This window comes from Erinaceus europaeus, chromosome 21 (assembly GCF_950295315.1).
Source record: "Erinaceus europaeus chromosome 21, mEriEur2.1, whole genome shotgun sequence".
Lineage (NCBI taxonomy): Eukaryota > Metazoa > Chordata > Mammalia > Eulipotyphla > Erinaceidae > Erinaceus > Erinaceus europaeus.
Window position 1 is genome coordinate 35,037,521 of NC_080182.1, and position 22,144 is coordinate 35,059,664.

Sequence of the window (22,144 nt, forward strand, 5' to 3'; positions counted from 1 at the left end):
CATTTCTGGATGGGGGTCATTGGTTTACTTGTTACTGAGCTCTTTGTATACTTTGGTTATTAACCTCTTGTCTTATGTATGGCATATAAAGATCTCCCATTTTGTAAAGGGTCTCTTTGTTTGGGTGGTGGTTTCTTTTGCTGTGCAGAAGCTTTTTAATTTGGTGTAGTCCCATTGGCTTACTTTTGTTTTAGTCTTCTTTGTAATTGATTTGTATTATTGAAGATGCCTTTAAAATTGAGATACGAGTTCTGCCAATATTTTCCTCTAAGTATTTGATAGTTTCTTGTTTAATATCCAAGTCCTTGATTCACTTGAAATTTATTTTTGTGTTTGGTGAAATATAATGGTTCAGTTTTATTCTTCAGCATGTTTCAACCCAATTTTCCCAAAACCATTTGTTGAAGACTCTCCCCCATATAATAGTCTCGGCAACTTCGTCATTGATTAGATGTCCATAGGTTGGGGGGCTCACTTCTGGGCTCTCAATTCTATTCTACTGGTCAGTGTGTCTATTCATGTTCCAGTAACACGCAGTTTTGATGATAATGGCCCTATAATATAATTTGAGATCTGGGAGTGTGATGCCTCCAGCTCTGTCCTTTCTTCTCAAGATTGTTTTAGCAATTCTAGGTCTTTTCTGGTTCCAGATAAACATTTGTAGCTTTTGTTCTATTTTCCTAAAAAAATTGGATGGGATCTTGATGGGGATTGTATTAAATTTGTGTATGGCTATATCCTATTTTTTTAAAAAGACCTCTTTGAACTTATGACATCCCCTAAACTGAATTTTTAGTTTCAGCAACGTTAATCTTAATTTGAAAACATTATCTTTATGGGAGTCGGGTGGTCGTCACTGAATTAAGCACACATAGTAAAAAATTATTTTCCTCCTGTGCTCTGAATACAGTCCTTTCACGGATCTTTAATCTCCCAATAAAGGCATTAAAAAATATATACACAGTTTAATTTTTCTTTCATTACATGATCTTTTCACTTTTCTCAAAGGTTTATTATTCAGTGTCTACATTGTGATCTTTCTCCTTCATGCTGCTAGTTTCCAATGAAAATACAGTATTGGGCTGGTGACACAGGACACTTACCCTATGTTTTCTCCAATGTCATTTATGTAGGTTTCCCTCGAGTTCATTTCAACATATAAAGTCTTAGCTATTTAGATAGAGATGGTTCTCACACCTACCTCCATAATGGAACATAAACTGGGCCTATCACAAAAAACAAAAGAAGTGAAAGAGAATTCCGTTCATGAACACACCATTACAACTTACCTTACACTAATAGTAAACATTTCCAGGATGTCTTTTCCTAGTAGCCATCCAACCAACATGATAATACCTGAAAGAGAATGATACAGATCTTTTTCTCTTTTACATAAAAAAAAAAAAATCACCTAGGTATAAAAGAAATAGAATAATAAGCAGAAGAAAGCCAAACAAGTTTCTGGAAATAAAAGGAAAATATCTTATAAAAATCTCATTATCAGGAAATATTAAAGCTAATGCTGTAAATGCATGCAAGCAAAAACATCTGTACCATTTTAGCTCTTACTGCCTGAGCCACCCCATATGCAGAGCAACAATGGATGAGAGTTACCAATGGTAAGAAAGAAAAAAAATCAGCATGTTCATACATGTGGGGTGGGGGATAATGAAGGCGCCAGGAGACACACAGGTGTCCTATTTTCTTCACCTATATTTGCTATTTTCTCTCCTATTCACTATCATCTTTGCAAAAATAAACCATGACTTTCCCTCTTGTGACTCACTAACCAGACATCGTCCATTAAATTTATGCACATTTACATTTTCTTTTTTTGTTTATTTATTTATTTATTTATTTATTTATTTATTTATTTATTTATTTTTCTCCAGGGTTATTGCTGGGCTCGGTGCCTGCACCATGAATCCACCGCTCCTGGAGGCCATTTTTTCCCCTTTTTGTTGCCCTAGTTATTGCAGCCTTGCTGCGGTTATTATTGCCATTGTTGACGTTGCTTTGTTGTTGGATAGGACAGAGAAAAATGGAGAGAGGAGGGGAAGACAGAGAGAGAGGGGAGAGAAAGATAGACACCTGCAGACCTGCTTCACCGCCCGTGAAGCGACTCCCCTGCAGGTGGGGAGGCGGGGGCTCGAACCGGGATCCTTACGCCGGTCCCTGCGCTTTGAGCCACGTGCGCTTAACCCACTGCGCCACCGCCCGACTCCCTTTTGTTTATTTTTTATGTATTGGATAGAGACAGAGAGAAATTGAGAAGGGAGAGGGAGAAAGAGAGGGAAAGAGACAGACACCTGCAACCCTGCTTCACCATAGTGAAGTGTTCCCCCTTGGAGGTGGGAACCAGGGGCTTGAACAGGGCATATTTAATTTTTCTATAAACAAAGAAGTACTTAGAATTGTCTCAAAGAGTGATGCATCTGAAAACATCTAAAACAGCATTAACATTTAAAAACTGCTATCTGGGAGTCAGGCGGTAGCACAGAGGGTTAAGTGCACGTGGCGCAAAGCGCAAGGACCAGCTGAAGGATCCCGGTTCGAGTCCCCGGCTCCCCACCTGCAGAGGAGTCTCTTCACAGGTGGTGAAGGAGGTCTGCAGGTGTCTATCTTTCTCTTCCCCATCTCTCTCCATTTCTCCTGTCCTATCCAACAATGATGACATCAATAACAATAATACAACAAGGACAACAAAAGGGAATAAATATTTTTAAAAATTTAAAAATAAAATAAAATAAAAACTGCTATCTTTGGGAGCCAGGCAGTGGTGCACCCATGCACAAGGACCTAGGTTGAAATGCTTAGTCTCCACCAGCAGAGGGGAAACTTGATGCAAGCAGTGCTACAGGTCTCTCTCACTCTCTAACTCCCCTTCCCTCTCAATTTCTCTCTGTCCTATCAAATAAAATATGTTTTAAAAAAATTACTACCTGTATGGCATTTTATAATAATTCAATATAACATGAATTAGCTAACTGGCTGTCTTCTTTGCTTTAATATTAATCTTTAAGGGGATGAAGGAAGTTTTACCTTTAATATTTATTTATTTGATAGAGACAAAGATGGGAAAGATAGCAACGCAGAGAGACTTCTGCAGCACTGCTTCACCATTTATGAAGCTTTTACAGGTTGGGCCAGAGGTTTGAACTTGGGTCTTTGTGCATTTTAACATGTGTACTCAAACAGGTGTGCCACCACCCGGCCCCCAGCACTAGTGTTATGAAGAAAAAATAAACATAGTATCACTGGAGTATAACTAAATAAGTGAATTTGAGATTGTATTCTAGATAAATATGAATACTGAAAATGGGTTTTTCTTCCTCTCTGGAGAATTATGAAATGATGACCTAGACTGTGACCCTCTAAGATCCTCTCCCAAACACTATTCTGACCAAAGAAATTATGTCCAACAAATACAGGAGGAGTTGGCAAATTAGTCATGGGTTTCCTGCACTTTTCTGTATGTAACATTGGTTGGAACCATCACACCCACATGCATTGTCTATGGTTGCTTTGTGATGATGACAGCTGACTATCTCCAATAACTTCATAAGCTTAAAATATTTACTAGTCTTCCATCAAAAAAGTCTGCTGACCCATATTTGACCTGAGCCTTACCCTTTCACATATACTGGCCTAACGAGAAAAATTATTGGGTTATGGAAAAGTCATTACATGTTTTTGCACAGAAAAAAAAAATCATGACTTTATGTCCAATATATTATATTAAAGCCAGTTTGTTTTTTTTTAAAGTTACTCATGCAGTTAAGACTCCATCACTAAAGTTGAGGTGGTCTCATAGTACAGTATAAATATGAACTGGAGAGATTTTAACTGGCTAAATGTCCTTTATCAAGTGCACTATAAATTCTAGAAAATAAATAGCAATAATTAAATAAAGGGAGCTATGAGAACATACGCACCAGCTTAACAAGAACTATGAAACATACTGCTGCTCTCTACTTTATAGTAGTCATTAGGGTAGATGAACAGACAGAATATTTAAGGTTAGTGCTCATGATACCATGCATGAGGACCTGGGTTCAATGCCCGGGTCCCCACTTGCAGTAGAGCAGTGCTGTAGGTGTCTGTCTTTCTCCCTCTCTTCTTCTCTCTGTCTCTATCAGAAAAAGAGAGAAAAGAAAAAATAAAGAGGCTGTGAGGAGAGGTGGAGTTGTACAGGCCCCAAGCCCCAGAAATAATCCTGTTGGCAAAATAATACTCAAAATTTTTAAATCTTTTTATCAAAGAATATTTCATGGAAATTACATAGCAGAAGTAATGTTTTTAAACTGTTACTGATTCTAAAATATTAAGGTAATAATAGATAGTAACAGGAGAGCACACATGCTAACACGCATGAACTAATTTTAGTACATGCCTTGAAGCAGAATTACTACTTTTTTACTCCAACGTTATTTACAGTATCATCAGTTCTGTATTCCACTTATTTACTGATTTGAAAGGAAATCTTTATCATACGTCAGACATTTGTGACAATTTTAGAGATTTTTCTCCATTTTGAAGTTTTCCTGTAATGCTACTATTATTATTATTATTATTATTATTATTATTATTATTATTATTATTATTATTATTATGTATTGCCATCGGGATTTTCACAAGGGCCCAGTGTCTGTGCTATGACCCACTCACTGTTCCCAGTGGCTTTTTTCCCCCCATTCATTTTTTTTTTCTTTTTCTGATAGGGAGAGGGGAAGAGAGCAAAAGACACCTGTAGCTCTGCTTCACCATTTGTGAAGCTTCTCCCCTGCAAGTAGGGACAAGTGACTAACACATATGATAAAGTCTGTTTCTCTAGTAAAGAACTGTGAAAAACAATCAGAAACCTTTTATTTACTTGTTAAGTTAGTGACAATATCCAATGTTTGCTGGCAAGGATGCTGGAAAGCAAACATTTTGACCTTGCTGGCCAAATATAAGGATATCTGGCAACAGGAAACTGTCTTTAAAAGCATAACAATTTTTTTTTTTAATTACATGGCTACTTTGACCCAACAATTTTAGTTTTAAGAGTGTATCCTAAAGAAATAAGTATTTACACTCAGATACCTATATTCAAGATTTAGCAACATCCTCACATGACTATAGAAAAAAAAAAGTGTCTATAAAAGTCCTCATACACACACAGTAGAATACACACAACCTTGAGATTGAAGTCAGCATCTACCTAGTGACAAGATGTTTATGATAGGACAAATGAAACAAAAGGAAACTACCCACAGGACAGTATATGCACATTTTCTAAAGATTAGAAGGAAGTATTCTCTAATTATAGAAGTTACAAAGCTTTATTTTATCTCCATAGAAAAGACCAACATGGATGCTTTATCATTTAAAAAGCAGTAGAGGCAAGTTAAGAAGAAAAAAAAAAAGTGAGTTTATGTACAAAAATTCCCCCTTGCACTCTAAAATGAAAACCTGAGCAAATATATGAGACATACATACTCACTCTTCTCTTACCTATTATACCAAAGGAGTAAAAGGAGAGTTGTTTGCCTAAGAGGTCCATACTCTTCTGCAGAGGAGTTTTCGGTGCCTTGATTTAAATTGAACAAGAGTGTCACTACACTTAGTAACTTAGTAAGCTATTCTAGGTGCTGTGGACTCTGCTATATGTCAATATGCCCATGTAGTGCCTGATATACACAATTCTTTCTTCAGGTAAATACCAGCCTTTTCACTGGGGAAACTGAAGCTTAGGCTGTAAAAACTGCCCAGGCTGAAAGCAAGAAAGATAAAGCTCTAAATTTAAAAAATGCCTGTTAACTAGAAAAGCACTATGCTTCATACATATCTCTTTAAGAAGAAGAAGAAGAAAAAAGGCTCTATCAGCATCTCCTTCATAGTCATGCAAATATCTGTGACTTTTTTTAGCCAGTTAGCTCTCTGATCTGCTAACTCCTTTCTCTACTCTTTCACTACTAAGCTTCTTCAATGACTCCATACATATCTGAGTCTTGGAAAGTTACCTAGAAACCCCAGATTTGGGCAGGATATGACATCTACAAATTTAATTTTTTATTTTAAGAAAGTATTCTAAATAAGAGACCCTTTAATATCCTTAACTTCTTCTAGGTTATTTTCCTTCGTATTCCCCTTCCTTTGAATTATGTAAAGTTAGAAAGTTGGGTAGAAGATGTGTAATATATTAAAATGATACTAAGATATTTTAAATATACTATCACAAATACACAAATTAGAAAATAATTAGAAGGAAAGTGAATTCTATCATTAGAAGGAAAGCTGTATTTTAAAAAGCTGACAAATAAGCATTAGCCTTTTTCTATAAACAAAAAAATCTAAATGCTTTAGAATATTCAAAATGGTAATTCTAGCCTCTCCAATTAGACTTACCACTTATATCTGTAAGCACAGACATTAGAGTAATATTTAGAATAAAAATATTCAGTTGTACATCAAATAATACAGTATTATTTTTTTCTACTGCTTACAATGGAAAGTCTCAGGCATGAAAGTAATACTAAGTCATAAACTAAGTACTCACTTCTTCTGCTTGCATCATTTTAAAAACTTCGCCAAATTCAGAATTTTCTCCAGTTCCAATGACAATACCCTAAAGGGAAAAAACAGGAAAACACTTACATTCAGACAGAATCACCTGTCTGAATCAAGCATAAAAAGCATCATCTCTTTTGAAGGTTGTGCCCACACTGAAGCTGTGACTTAGGCTTAGTAAATTCAGCTTTTGATACTGCTACATATTTGGTGCGACCACTTATACCTTCTGATTAAAAAATTAAAAACAAACATTTCATTAAATTTATCATTAGCTCAATTCTAAGGTCAATTTTTGTTTATAGGATTATTTCTGAAATTGAAATTTAGACTGTTAGCAACCAGGAAGCAGTATCTGGAACCAGGCAGTAAATAGTATATAGCAAGAATATTACAAACTAGTCAACAACATTAAAGTGTCACTTTCCAGTAATGATGACATACATGATCCACTGTTTCTAGTTTTAAAGCAAACAGACAGACAATAAATAATACTAGAGCCTGAAAGAGTACTCAGTGGTAGGGCATGTAATTTGCATGGAAGGGGTCTCAGATTTGATTGCAGCACCACCAAAAGTCCAAGCTAAGCAGTGCCCCAGCTATTTAGTAAATAAATAAATAAATAAGTGTCACTGTGGATGGCTGCCTTCAAGAGACATTTATTATCCAGCATATGGAACACAACTTTTCAGTCTCACAAATCACTGCCAACACAGAGGTTCAACTCTAGTGCTTTTTCATTACATATATTTGGAAAAAGTACACATGGAACTATCCAAAACAAAAGCCTAAGAAACTAGCTGAATACAAAGACAGGAGCTTTCTACAAAACAAGAAGAACGTTTACCTTTGCTTTGCCACATCTGACCAGTGTCCCCATGAAGGCAATGTTGCTTCTTGATGCAAGAGCTCCATTGGTGGCAGTGGGCTGAGGAGCTGTCACCTTAGAGCAAGGCGTTGTCTCTCCTGTCAAACTGGACTCATCAATGGATAGATCCACAGCCTTGGGGAACATAAAGCATTCCATTAAGTCCAAGTTTAAAGATGTTCTGTGTTGTATTCAATACCCACACCTTTTGTAACAATCACATCTTCCTCAAACAGCCCCTTTCTATTAATTTCCCAAATATCTTATCACAGTCAGTAATAATTAAGACAAGAACCAGAGTTAAGTCTCACCATATTTTAAAAAGTAGGGCAACGACATCTGATGTGTAAAGTAGAATACATATGGAAAGAACAACTTAAAATTTAAAACACATATCAAAGACTCAGCATATGTATTCAAAAGATTCAGTCTGTGTTTTAAAAAGTTCGAAACATATGATCAAACAGAAGCAACCGGTAGCACAGCTATATACAAGATGCTGGGTATTATCAGCAAACCCTAACAAAGGGACTTTTCAAAGTTAACCCCATTACCAAATAATAGGATGATAACAATAACTATCCTTTGTCTTCTTGAACCTTAAGACAGCAGGAACCTCACATTTCCACTATAGAGCCTATATTTCCCACAGTCCTGGAACCTCAGGTTAGGGCTCACTTTCCTGCATGCTTCTCTTAATTTATACCAAATAATATTGCATCCACCGATCACAGCCTAATCAATGCAACGAGTGCCACCCCAGCATGCTTCACTTCAGATTGTGTCCAGAGACTTCAGGTGTGGAACAACAACCCTTCAGCTTCATCACTCGGGTGAGACCTTTCCTTTCACAGTATTCTCTAATTCCATCCCAGGTGGTCCACTCCCCAATAAAGTCCCCAAACCTAGATATAGACCCGGTCCCCTGAGATAGAGGATATGTTCACACGTGCCCATAAACCAGGGAAAAATATACCTGAAAGCAGAAGTACACAAGAGTCTGCAGGGAGTGTCCCCCCAACACTTCATCTGCACTATTCCAGCCCTTAGGTCCATGATTGTTCAACAATTTGTTTGGCTGTGTATGTTAACTCTCTTTTCAGCCACCAGGTTCCGGATACCAGCATGATGCCGAACAGACTTCCGAGGACTGACGACCCCACCAATGTGTCCTGGAGCTCCGCTACCCCAGAGACTCACCCTACTAGGGAAAGAGAGAGGCAGACTGGGAGTGTGGGTCGACCAGTCAATGCCCATGTTCAGCGGGGAAGCAAGTACAGAAGGCAGACCTCCCACCTTCGGCAACGCACAATGACCCTGGATCCAAACTGCCAGAGAGATAGAGAATGGGAAAGCTATCAGGGGAGGGGACGGGATATGGAGATCGGCTGGTGGGAACTGTGTGGAGCTGTACCCCTCTTATCCTACGGTTTTGTTAATGTCTTCTTTCTCAATAAATAATTTTTAAAAAAGAAACAAAAATTTTAAACACAATTAAGGAAAAGGAGAGACTGAGATTAAATCTTTATCTAATGAAAGTTCATCTCGCAAGATAAAATATTTCCTAAGACCTAAAGTTCTCAAGATATGTTTGACACATTAATACCAACCGCAACAAAAACTACGAATAAAGGGTTACAAGGCTCTAAAGAAAACATTTCATCACTTGTGGCTCAATTTTCATGAAATTCTCTTTGCTATGTATCCCTATATTTATCCCAAGTTAGAAACAACAAAATGTATCGGGGGAGGGGAGTTGGGCGGTAGCGCAGCAGGTTAAGTGCAGGTGGCACAAAGCTCAAGGACTGGTCTAAGGATCCCGGTTCACGCCCCCGGTTCCCCACCTGCAGGGGAGTCACTTCACAAGTGGTGAAGCAGCTCTGCAGGTGTCTGTCTTTCTCTCCCCCTCTCTGTCTTCCCCTCCTCTCCATTTCTCTCTGTCCTATCCAACAACGACATCAATAACTACAACAATGAAAAACAAGGGCAACAAAGGGGAAAATAAATAAATAAAAATTTTTAAAAATTTATCGGGGGAGGTGGGGGGAAAAGATAGCATAATGGTATGCAAAAAGACACTCATGCCTGAGGTTCCGAGCTCCCAGGTTTAATCCCCAGCACCATTACTAGCCAGAGCTGAACAGTGCTCTGGTAAGAAAAGAAAAGTACAGAAATGCCTCTATGCAGACCACGAACATCATATTTTCTGCAAGGGACGGATTCTTAGGATTTTACCCTAATACAGAAAAAAGAGTCAAGTGCTCACCCATACAAATTCATCATCATTTTATCCATGGCATATGCCTGGATCGAATTCTGAAAGCAACTCGATGACAGTTCTAAGGATATTATAGGCATTGTGTATAATATGACAGATGATAGAGACATAAATACATGAGGGCAGAGGTTAAATGTCTTGGAAACAATGAGTTAAGAGTTAGACAGCTTACCCTACTGAAGTGCTTCATAAAACTTCCGATATGCTAACAAAAATCACCTTAATGGGAATATAGATAGTAGCAGGGGCTATCAAAGTGTTCAGAGTGTGTGTGGTTACAGCAGGAACAGCATCACTTTTACCACCTCAGAACTTGTTAGAAATTTTCAAACACACAGGTAAGGATAGCTTTACATTTCAACAGCATTTATAGGCCACCAGGTGATTTCTAACAATGGATTATCAGAAAAGTCATGTTGCATTTTTACATAGGGAAATACATTGTGACTTTTCCGACAGTCCAAACTATCACCTCTAGGTGACTGTTATGTGCACCCAAGTTTGAGCATCAATGCCATGGCATTCCCTAAACTTTCCTGATCCATTTTAATCTACAAGCTCCATTTGAACAATGCAGGTGTCTTTAGAGCACTCCTTGGAAACATCTCCTCTACAAAACAACTTTGAGTTGAAAACTATGAAATCCTGTGCAAGACTCTTAATTTTAAACACTGCGAATTTTAAATGTGGATAAATACTAATATTAAGTGACTGTCTCTGGAGAAAAGAATTTTAAAAAAATCTGTTTTTAAAGAGAAAAAGTACAGCTCTTCTGTCAGCAAACTACGTATGCAGTGTCAGTCTTAGAAAGATAACAACCTCTTAAGGAATTAGTTTTTGTTCAAATCAGTTTGTTGTTTGTTACTTAACAGGAAAAAAAATACATTACCTTTAAAAGAACCTTTTTTCAGGCTGGGGAGATGGCATAATGGTTCTGCAAAAAGACCGTCATGCCTGAGGCTCTGAGGTCCCAGGTTCAATCCCCAGCACCACCATAAGCCAGAGCTGAGCTGAGCGCTCTTCTCTCTTTCTCTCTATCTCTCGTTGTATATGTGTTTTCTCTGTATCTCTCTCATTAAAAGTAAATAAAATTTTAAAATATTAGAAAAAAACTTTTTTTCTTGAAAAAAAGATCTAAACCAAATATTCCAGAATATCTGGAATCTTTCTCTCTGAAAAACAAACAAACAAACAAACAAACAAATAAATATAGTCGGTTGGGAGGAAATGGGGAGATAGGGAGAGAGAGACAGACAGAGACTCCTGCAGACCTGCTTCACCACTCATGAAGCTTTCCCTCTGCAGGTAGGAAGTGGAGGCTTGAATCCAGGTCCTTGTGCACTGTAACATGGATACTCAACCAGGTGCACCACCACCACCCCCACTCCATTCTTACTCACCAAGTTCTATTTCATTTTATAAGTGATTTGTATTACCTATAATATGCTCCCCAGTCACAAGAATGCTATCACACCATCCTTGTGTTTCCCACAATACCTAACACAATTTCAGTTGTTTATGGCTGCCCTACCAATGGTTATCTTCAGCAGAAGTCTATACTAAGATACCAAACTTACCTCAAACAAGCGTAAGTCAGCAGGAACTCTGTCTCCAACAGAAAGGCAAACTGTATCACCTGGAACCAAGTCCCGTGCAAGGGTATGTTCCAGTTTCCCTTCCCGTACACTAAGACATGAAACAGAAATAGCTGTGACTGAAAAAAGCCACATTATTGTTTTAAAAGTTCCTTGCTTAAGAGAAAATATATGGGCTTATTAGCACTTCTAAAGGGGTAAGTCAAATATAGTAATTAAGAAAGTATTATTTTTGTGCTCTAGGTAATTATGATGCTCAGATGACCTCCCTGCCTACCCCCTCCCCCCCCAAAGAAAAAACAACACTGGAGAAACTAACTAGTTGATCAAACGTTTTAAAAGGAGAAAACTGGGGTCAGAGGCAGGTCACCTTGTAGGGCACCTGCCATACCATATATATGATCAATAGTTGAGCCCCCAGAACACCACGCAGGGAAACTATTGCACTGGGGGAGCTTCCGTGCTACAGTGTTTCTCCCTGTCTTTGTCTCAACGTCACTAAGTAAAGCCAGCTCAGAGATAATGTCATGCATACATCAAACCATGCACAGGTAAGGCTGCAGCAAAACCAAAAACGTTAAAGGAGAAAACTAAACAACCATCTGCATCATCTGGATCTACTTCTGAATCACTACACCAGCTAACAGTGCTTACTTAGCACAAAACCATACCCTCGTGAAAATACCTGTTGAGGGAGTCGGGCTGTAGCGCAGCGGGTTAAGCGCAGGTGGCACAAAGCACAAGGACAGGCCTAAGGATCCCGGTTCGATCCCCCAGCTCCCCACCTGCAGGGGAGTTGCTTCACAGGCGGTGAAGCAGGTCTGCAGGTGTCTACCTTTCTCTCCCGTCTTCCCCTCCTCTCTCCATTCTCTCTGTCCTATCCAACAATGATGACATCAACAACAACAATAATAACTACAACAATAAAAAACAACAAGGACAACAAAAGGGAATAAATATTTTTTTAAAAGGAAATACCTGTTGAATAAATCCATTTGTCAATCTCAAAATTGTAAGTATCATAATAGTATATCTTGCTACACTGAATAAAGCATGAATTGTTCAGGTCAGGTTAATATGTTCTACCTTATATTTGAATTAACCTGGGGTCACAATACCTATTATACTAGTCACATTCAATTTCTATTTTCAAGAATAAAAAGAGAAGCAATTACAGAAGTCAGACCTTCCACCTTCAGTACCTCAAAAATATTTTTTGTCCATCTTCCAGAAGGATAAAATTCCTTCCAATGGAGGGAATGGGGACACAGAACTCTGGTGGTAGGAATGGTATGGAATTACACCCATTATCTTACAATCTTGTTAATCATTATTTAATCACTAATAAATTTAAAAAAATTTTTTAAAAAAAGGATCCAGGGAAGCAATTACAGAAGCCAGACCTCCCATCTTCTGTACCCCATAATGATCCGAGGTCCATAGTCCCAGAGGGATAAAGAATAGGCAGGCTATCAAGGAAGGGAATGGGATACGGAGTTCTGGTGTTGGGAACTGCGTGAAATTGTACCCCTCTTATTGCACGGTCTTATCAATATTTCCCATTTTATAAATTAAAAATTTAAAAAAAGGATCATACCAATGGCATTCTGGTGGTACAAGTTTACTCAATTCTTCAAGAGATTTTTCTGAACGATATTCCTATTGAAAAACAAGAATAGATCATAGAAATATAAACATTTATAGAGATGCAAATATGTATGCTCCTATAAACATAATCCATGCTAAATGTTGCTCACATTTTCTATTTCCCAACTCTTTGTATTCTTAACTTGGACTTAAGACTCTTTAAAAAAGTACCTTTTATTCAATGTCAAATTACAGTGTGATCAAACTATTATAAATAAATATTTCAAGTCAGCAATATTTATACACCTTTCTCATATTTGGAAACTACTCTCTTCCCTGATCTAGCTTTCTGGTCCTTTTTCCAGCCATGACATAATCTTCCCAGAAAATAACTTTGATCCACCTGCATATCAGATGTCAAGCTCAGGAGAAAAAAAAACAAAACTAGTATAGTCATGAGCCCTTTGGAATGTAACTAAAATAGGCCTACTAAGTATCTATAAAATGGAGACCCCCCCAACTCTTCATATGAACTTTTCCATCCTTTAGGTATATGATTAGTCAACAATTTGTTTGGCTCTATATGTTAACTCCTTTTTCAGCCACCAGGTTCCAGATGCTAACATGATGCCAACAGAACTTCCCTGGGCAGATGACCCCACCAGTGTGTCCTGGAGCCCTGCTTCCCCAGAGCCCCGCCACACTAGGGAAAGAGAGAGACAGACTAGGAATATGGATCAATCTGCCAATGCCCATGCTCAGCAGGGAAGCAATTACAGAAGCCAGACCTTCCACCTTCTGCATCCCATAATGACCCTGGGTCCATGCTCCCAGAGGAATAAGAATAGGGAAGCTATCAAGCAAGGGGACTGGATAAAGAGTTTTGGGGGATGGGAATAGTGTGGAATTGCACCCCTCTTATCCGACAGTCTTGTCAATATATCCATCTTATAAATAAAAATTTTTAAAACGAAAGAAAATAGGTCCTGCCAGTGTTGTTCAAAACCCTGCAAAATTTACCAGGCATTTAAATAAACATTAAATACAGTCTAAATATTTACTCATGCCTATACCTGTCAATAAGTATCCTGACAATATCATCACAATTTCATAGTTCTTAATGGGATTTTTTTCATATGTTTTACAGACTATTTCACTATCCATGTTGAATAACATGTATAACCCAAGGAGAACATTCTTTCTGTGCTGCTAGAATGAAGAAACTTAATCCCTGGCCCAATTTTCCAACTGAAAAAAGACATTAAACCTATTGCTAGACTGAAATTTCGATTACTGTACATTCTGCTTCTGTTTGCTTTAGTTATCTTTAATATTGTCCAATAAAAATAAAGAAAGGATACAACAAATGACACTCAACACTTTAACAACTGGGAGAAAGTCTAAGCTTGTCAGATATAGAAAGCACTATAAAAGCTGAAAAAGGGCAAACTCTCTTAATGATGGCTTTCTTGGCCACTGCCAGACCACCATCACCTGGAGCCCTAGTCAGGGAATCCTGATTTCCCCATAGATTCAATGGGCCTAGACCTCTAATAGATCCCTCCCTCCACCATCACTGGTCACTTCCACCAGGAATGTCATTACAAACCCTCTGCGGGCTTCCTCAGGACCATACCCTCACTATGACCTACCAATGGTAAGAACTGCCCCACTATTTGAAGGGAGGCTGGGTCATCTTACTGTGCCACTAGAGGAAGATGGGTCCTGAAATGAGTGCGGCCTAGAATGTTCCCAGCTGTGAGCATGGACTGTGAACTCAGACTGACAGGGACTCAGAAGTTACACAGGCTCCTATGCTAAATATGAATAGATATGGGCCTTGAGTAAGGTTGCTGGGGTCAACAGTTAATTTTAGTCATAGATTTTCTTCAAGATTTGGAGCTACTCTTTGCCCTAACCCAACTTTCTAGCCCTATTTTCAACTCTGACACCATCTTCCCAGACAGTATTTTTAGTCCACCTGTAGGTTAGCTGTTGTTAATATTCGTAAGGCTCCAGCTGGCCGGGCTAGCTTCTCGGGCGGGTAACAGAGATGACCAGAGACATACGGCTGGGCAGGGAAGCTGTATTTCTTTATTCAGGAACAACGATTCATAAACTAAACCAAACTAATCACCAAACAGAACTCTGCTGTCTCTTTGCGGCGGCACCAGCACTCTCTCTTACTCTGCAACTCTCCAACTGTAGAACTCAGGAACCCTCTGTCGGGGTTCCTTGGGGCGGGGCCAAGCGGGCCCGCGAAACTAACTGGACTGATCCAATTCTCTTGGCGGGGGAGTTCTAGAACAACCCAATGTGTAAAGCATACAACAGTTAGCTATCAAATGCCAGTATAAATTACCAGTCATAACCCCCTAGGAACATACCTAAAATAGACTTCCTAGCATCTATCCACCTAAAGTCCTTATTCCCATCTGCTCTATTCCTCCTTTATGGCTTCTGTTCATTAAGCACTTTGTCCTGTTTTATATCTTACTACATTTCAATCACCATGTTGCAGATGCTACTGTGGTTCCACCCTGACTTCCCTGGGCAGAAGACCTCACCAAGTATGTTCCAGGACCTCACTGGCCTAAGACCCTGCCCCACTAGGAAAAGACAGAAACAGGCTGGCGCATAAATCCACCTCAGAGCCCATGTCCAGTGGAAAAGCAATTATAGAAGCCAAAACTACCATCTTCTGCACCCCATAAAGAATTCTGGTACATTGTCGGGCTGAGCTTCACGGGTGGGTAACAGACGACCAGGGACTCATGGTTGAGCTGTAGGCAGTATCTCTTTATTCATGCAGGACGCAGCACAATCTATACCAAGCTAAGCTAAACTAACAACTAACTAAAACGAACAATGTTGTCTTTATATATACTTCCCAAGTAGGGTGTGAACAGGATGTGACGCAGAGAGGGTGGAGAGAAAAGTGACTGGTGAAACTCAGGGTGTGACAAGGAGAGGATCAGGGTGTGACAAGGAGAGGGGTGGAGCAGGTGAGAATTCTACCACTAAACCACCAATGCCCTGGAGGGAAGGTGGTGCTTTATGTAAATGTAAAAGTGATTTATGTAAATAGAATACAGTGGTTGTGTAAATAGAATGCAGTGTTAAGCAGGGGAGATTTAAACCAAATGAAACAGAAGGGGTTTTTAAAAGCATACCAACAGTCCATACTCCCAGAGGGGTAAATGTTAGGGGAAGATGACCAGAGGGCTCTGAACTCCAATTCCATCAGGAGCTGGGGGGGTGGGAGAGGGGGACGATGGACAATCAGAAGTAGTAAGTGTGACTTATAAAAGGAAAAGAAGGTAGGACCATAGAAAAAATGGGCAAATATAAATAAATACAGATAAATGGTTATAGAAATAATAGTCAATCCATGTGTGTGACTAGTACAGCTTCCAATGGAGAGAACGGGGACACAGAACTCTGGTGGTAAGAAAGGCAATGGTGTGGAATTACACCCCTGTTATCTTCTAATTCTGTAATTCAATATTAAATCACTGATAAAAATTTTTTTAGAAAGAGGGAAAAATAAAACTAGATGTTCCTCATCATACTACTTAAGCCAAAGCAGTCAAGTTAGTCCTACAAACTTCCTGAAGTTTTCTGTAATTTAAAATTATTTCAAAAACAACAAAGAATAAACTGCTCTGATAGTCATTATTATCTTCCAATAACTAGAGATTTTGCCATAAGCCATTTCGATCTATTTAAGCAATTAACAAAATAACATTTTCACGTTGACAAAAATGTTACCTACTCACCTGAACAAAGGCAACTGTAACGACGATAAGTATTGCCTGAAGAAAACAAAAAAGTATCTTTTAAATCAGACTTATAACTTCAGAAATAGTTGGCGATCATAAGTCTACTTCTCTGACTACTTGCAATCCCAAGATCTATAAATACTGCTGGAAGCAGGTTCCCCAGAAGTCACAACTGTGCCTTATGGCCTGTGAGGGAAGAAGCTGAGAGCTGACAGTAGCCTGTCTCGCCTGGACAGTTTCTCAAATCATTTACACTCTTATAAACTGAGAGTTAAACAGACTGATGTTCATCATGCTATATACTCTTTCAATTGCTGTTTTAGTTTCCACTTATTAGTCCATATTTTTTAAAAACCCACAAGTCAACATATATGACATTTTTTATGGAAAATGTGCCCCCTGTGAAAAAAAAAAATGTGAAAAAGTGGCAGTGTTTTAAATTTTCCTGCCTTAGTACAAAGTTGGATCGTCTTAGCTGCTTCTACAGCTGATCTATAGTAATGATTTAGTTAGGCTGAAGTACATGAAGAAAATCCAGTCTCAACAAGATATTCTTGGGAAAGGAAAGAGGGCTTTAATTATTTTTCAGATTGTGGTTATTCTTAGCTACTGTGCTAATAGTAATAGTTAGCTATGATAGTGACTTACAATATGAAATCCAAAACTCTCAATGAAATTTTCAAAAACATGTTATATCTAAATGCACTGATTTATCTTGCTTCTTGTTTTTTAAATAGTTGAAATATCTTTACTATGATGATGATCAGCAGCATCATCATATATAAATGAGAGTGGCATTCAGCTCTGGTATGTTTAGTGATAGAAGGGATTGAACCCAGGGCCTCCAGCTTGCAAGTCCTGTGCTCTAACAGTAAGCAATCTTAACAGAATTCTCCTGCAGTTTGAGTGAGTATCCTACTATGGAAAACTGTGTGACTTTATTTACTTGTCATTGTAATTATTGGTTACTGAAGTATTTAAATGTTAATACAGTTTATAATAGTTAAAAAAAATACTAAAATCATTACTGACCTCATTAGAACAAAGTCTTATTTGGCCCAAGAAGTAATGCAGTGGTAGAAGTCTGGACTTAGAAGCATGAGGTTCTAATTTCAATTCACTGCATCACATATTCCAGAATAATACTCTGGTTCTCTCTCAGTAAACAGATAAAAACAAACTTTCCAAAGGAAAAAAAAAGTAAAGTCTTAAATATAGGGAAGCTATTTGGCATGGAATAATGCACAAAAAATTCTTAAAATCCTAAGGAAGCTTAAGCATTCTGTCAGTTGTTTTTACTAATGTAACTCATTATACTCACTTTCAAAAATGATGATGATAATAATAGTAATACAGAATGCCATTATCCAAGCCTTAAAAGTATAAAAAGTAGTGGTGGCAACTCAGATTTGACTGCAGAACCCCCCCACCCTGGAGAAAGCCTTGGTGTCATGGTTTCTTCAACCACACACCCCACTACCATCACCCCACCTCTCTGTTTCTGTCTACATCTGAAAATGTTAGCCTGTAAAAGTAGAGCCCCAGCGATTACCAAAAAATATCATAAGGTCAGTTTATCTATTAGTTACCTTTTCAAGTAAAATGCTATTTTCTTGAGACAATCATACTTCAATACTCAAACAACCTTTATGTATATTTCCTATGTTATTAAATACAGTATTTAACAATATTTAATAAGAAACTATGAAAGTTGGGCTGGGAAAACAGCTCAGTTGAATAGTGTGATGCTTGGACATGTGCAAAACTCAGGTCCAAGCCTGGCCCTCTACTTCACTGAAGGAAGTTTCTGTGCTATGGTCTCTTTCACTTTCTCTTTACCTCTCTAGCTTTGGGGGGGGGGGGTGTTGCACCTGGTTTAGCACACACATTAGTGCACAAGAACCCAGATTCAAGGCCCCAGTACCCACCTGCAGAGGAGTGAGCTTCATAAACAGTGAAGCTGTACTGAATTGTTTCTCTCTCCCTCTTTACCTCCCCCTTCCCTCTCAATTTCTCTTTGTCTCTATACAAAACACATACATAAATGAATAAACAGATAAAGTTTTTTAAAATTATAAAAGAAAAAAGAAAACTATCAAAGAAAGGAAACAGTTCAGTGTAGTGTCATCATCCTTAAGACATGGCACTAACAGTTTTACTACCATTATTTTGTACCACTGAAACAAATGTTTAAAGTGCAAAGACTGATTTTTAGATTTGGAAAAATGGTTTTAACTTCAGAAGCACCCAGAAAGGGTTTCAGACTCCTCAGCGTCTATATGCAAGAGTTCAAGAACTTCAATTCTACATTAATTTGTACTGTGTTTTGAAGCATTAACATTTGATTCAACCAGTGCTTGCATTTACTTAAACTGTCCAACATTGAAATGAACTGAGGAGGGTCAAGAAAAAGAGACAGACAGGAAAACATTTAATGAATATCAGAATAAGTTAGCTGGGAAGAGTCATAAAATCTAACATGGCATATATAGCATGCATTGCTAAGTAATATTTTTTTGGTTTTGGTTAACAATTAGTCCAAACATTCTCATCTGGAAAGTAGTAAACTGAATGTAATTTTCTTTTAAATAAGATTTATTTCACATGGTTAGCATGCAAAGTTTCACATGGAAGAAGAGGGAGAGGAGCTAGAGCACTACTCTGATACAAGGAGCACCCAGGATCAAACTGTGAGTCTCAGGCATTCAGATCCTACGTTCCACCACTGAGCAATTCCCCTGACCACTTTACCGGACTCTTATTATCAAAAATTTAATATCTGTGAAATTAATAATTACTAAATAATTATTTTGTGTGCCAATCCCCTGAATGTTATATATTACTGAAACTATAAGATTTTAAAACATTAACCAAAATTAACCTATGAAGAAACAATAAAGCATTTCTCCATTTACTTTCCATAGTAAAAACCAACCCTGATTTACATAATTAATCAACAGTGGAAAATACATGTATTTCCTTACCACAGTGATACTGACAGCATCATCAAACTGATGCATTAAAACACTGATGACTGCAGAAACCAGAAGCAGCATAATAAGGGGATTTTTAAACTGAAAATAAAAACAAAAACAAAAACAATTCAACAGTTATGTATGAATGACAATTCTATTCCACTATTGTAAAAGAATAGAAAACTAGTAGGGCATGAGAAGAAAATCATGATAATCTACATTTGCTTTTATATATCTTCAATTAAACAAAAATTATTCACTACATTTAAAATCCACAATGACTTTTCAAAATAAGAGAATATCATCAACACTTAAAACCAATAAATTTTCTCTCTATAGTACAGGTGTATTTTTTTCTTTTTTTAATTGGGGGTTAGTAATTTACAGTAAAGGTTTTAATACATGTGTAAAATTTCTCAATTTTCTGTAAAACATTCTCACCCCCAATCCTCCTCCACTATCAGGCACGAGGACCTGAAACCCCTGCCCAGAGTCCTTTGATGCAACACACCAAGCCCAGCCCAAGTTCTGCTTTGTGTTTCCCTTTCTGTTCTTCTTTTTCAACTTCTGTCCATGAGTGAGATCACCCCATATTCATCCCTCTCTATCTGGGCTATACAGATATATTTTTCACTGATTAACCTAGTAAATTCTAAATTTTACCAAGCCAGAAATAACTAGAAAATTATTTTTAAGCTAAAGATTTAAGTTGTATACCAAAAAGAACACTCAAATTATATGATTCAAATAAACTTCAACATACTTATACTAACTAAACTTGTATGGTTTGCAATTCTGTGGTTGCTCCACACACCACAAAAATAACCTCCAGTATAGTTTGGATCACAAGATGCGAAGTTACTCCCAACAGTGGTTTTCCTAAGTGTGGAACCCCCAGGAAGGCAAAAGTATCTAGAGAAGCATGGCCATAGCACCAACCCAATCAGGCAGCACTCAGAATGGCCAAGAGCCCAAAATCTTCCAGTTGGCCACCCCACTCCTTAAATTGCAGAAATGTGCTGCCAGAATCTCTTTAGCTAATGAAATGGTGCTGATCACTATTCAAGGTTTCGAGGCAAACAGGCTTCAAAGAATTCGTTCATTCCAGCAGAGAGCCCCAGCCCCTAGACACTGGAGCTCTGAATGAGATGGCACCACCACACTCACTAATTATGACTCCGATCCCTAGCACAGTGGCTTCAAACCTCTTCAATTCAACATCATCTAAGTATTTCTATGAGATGAGCAGGTTCACACCAGACCAATTAAATTTAATTCTCAGTATGGGGTCCAGGCTTCAACAGTCGTAAAGCACTCTTCAGGTGGTTCAAATGCATAAAATTTTGAAGAAAAAAAAAAAATCAGTGCTCTAGAAAAATAAAGCCACAGCTGTGATTGTTCAGGGATGATTTAAGTCACAGTATTTGGGTTTGAATCCAGCTCTTAGCACTTACATGGAACTTCATCTGTTAAAGCCCTGGTTCCTCCTTTGTACCAAGATTGTGGTGAATATTAACTAAGAATAAATATTAAAGCACTGGGCAAAAGCATAAAACCTCCCTTTAACCCTTAACTGCTAACCATTGATTGCACTCAGAATATCTGTGCTGCAGTACTAAGCATACTACTTGATTGATAGTGGGCTCCAAACAAACGCTCACATAAAAATGAATTTGGTTCTCTGTAACAGTTATCCTGTGTGTTACCACTTGTATTTAATGTTAACTGTTGCTTATGCTTACCTACATTATAGGCACTATTTCGTTTCCTCACTGCACTCTAGCTCTCAAACTGAGTTAAGAAAATAAAACATTAAAATCATACACTTCGGTGGTAAGTCAAATCATTGTAGTAAACGTCCTCAAGTTTTAGGCAATACAGAAATCGTGAGGATAAAGATATGCATACAAAATAAGCCCTATAAGGGACCAAGCAGTGGCACATCTGGTTAAGCGCTCACATAACAGGGCACAAGGACTCAGGTTCCAGCCCCCATCTGCAGGGGGGATGCTTCACAAGTGGTGAAGCAGGGCTGCAGGTGTCTCTCTGTCTCTTTTCCTCTCTATCTCCACCTCCCCTCTTCATTTCTCTCTGTATCCAATAATAAATAAATAAATAAATATTTTTTAAGTAAGCTCTATAAAAACAAAGACATGACATACACAAAGCTCTTTTACAGTTTCTTAAAACTCAGTTTTTCAACACTGAACAAACTGTTTTGAAATTTGAAACTGAGAAATTTTGCCTCATTCTCAGTTAAGTAAGGTCCTTTGGAAAGTTAATACAATCATGTTTTTAAAAGTACCTTCAGGTTAAGAGATATTTGTAATTTTCTTTCCAAAAAAATTATCTGACTAACCTAACAGAGTTGACAGTTTGTCACAGGATTCTTGTTCATACCTAACAAACATGTTATTAAGAAGAGAAAAATTCAACCAGTCTTATGTCAATTTATCGATACCCTAAGGCATTTGTTTATCAATAGCCTAAAGCTAGGCTACTGTTAG

General features: G+C 38.0%; 1 protein-coding gene across 6 annotated transcripts in view; it reads right to left on the reverse strand.

The window, feature by feature from the left end:
* The window catches only part of ATP2C1 (ATPase secretory pathway Ca2+ transporting 1), a 129,766-nt gene that overhangs the window by 40,567 nt on the left and 67,055 nt on the right, over window positions 1-22,144 (reverse strand). For all 6 annotated transcript variants that reach the window (XM_016191158.2, XM_060180820.1, XM_060180818.1 and 3 more), the window contains 8 exons: window positions 19,647-19,736; window positions 16,660-16,695; window positions 12,891-12,952; window positions 11,276-11,384; window positions 7,400-7,555; window positions 6,542-6,610; window positions 5,497-5,572; window positions 1,290-1,356 (listed from right to left, as the gene is read on the reverse strand). In XM_016191158.2, coding sequence (XP_016046644.1) covers window positions 1,290-1,356; window positions 5,497-5,572; window positions 6,542-6,610; window positions 7,400-7,555; window positions 11,276-11,384; window positions 12,891-12,952; window positions 16,660-16,695; window positions 19,647-19,736 — 665 coding nt within the window. The remainder of the gene's footprint in view (window positions 1-1,289; window positions 1,357-5,496; window positions 5,573-6,541; window positions 6,611-7,399; window positions 7,556-11,275; window positions 11,385-12,890; window positions 12,953-16,659; window positions 16,696-19,646; window positions 19,737-22,144) is intronic.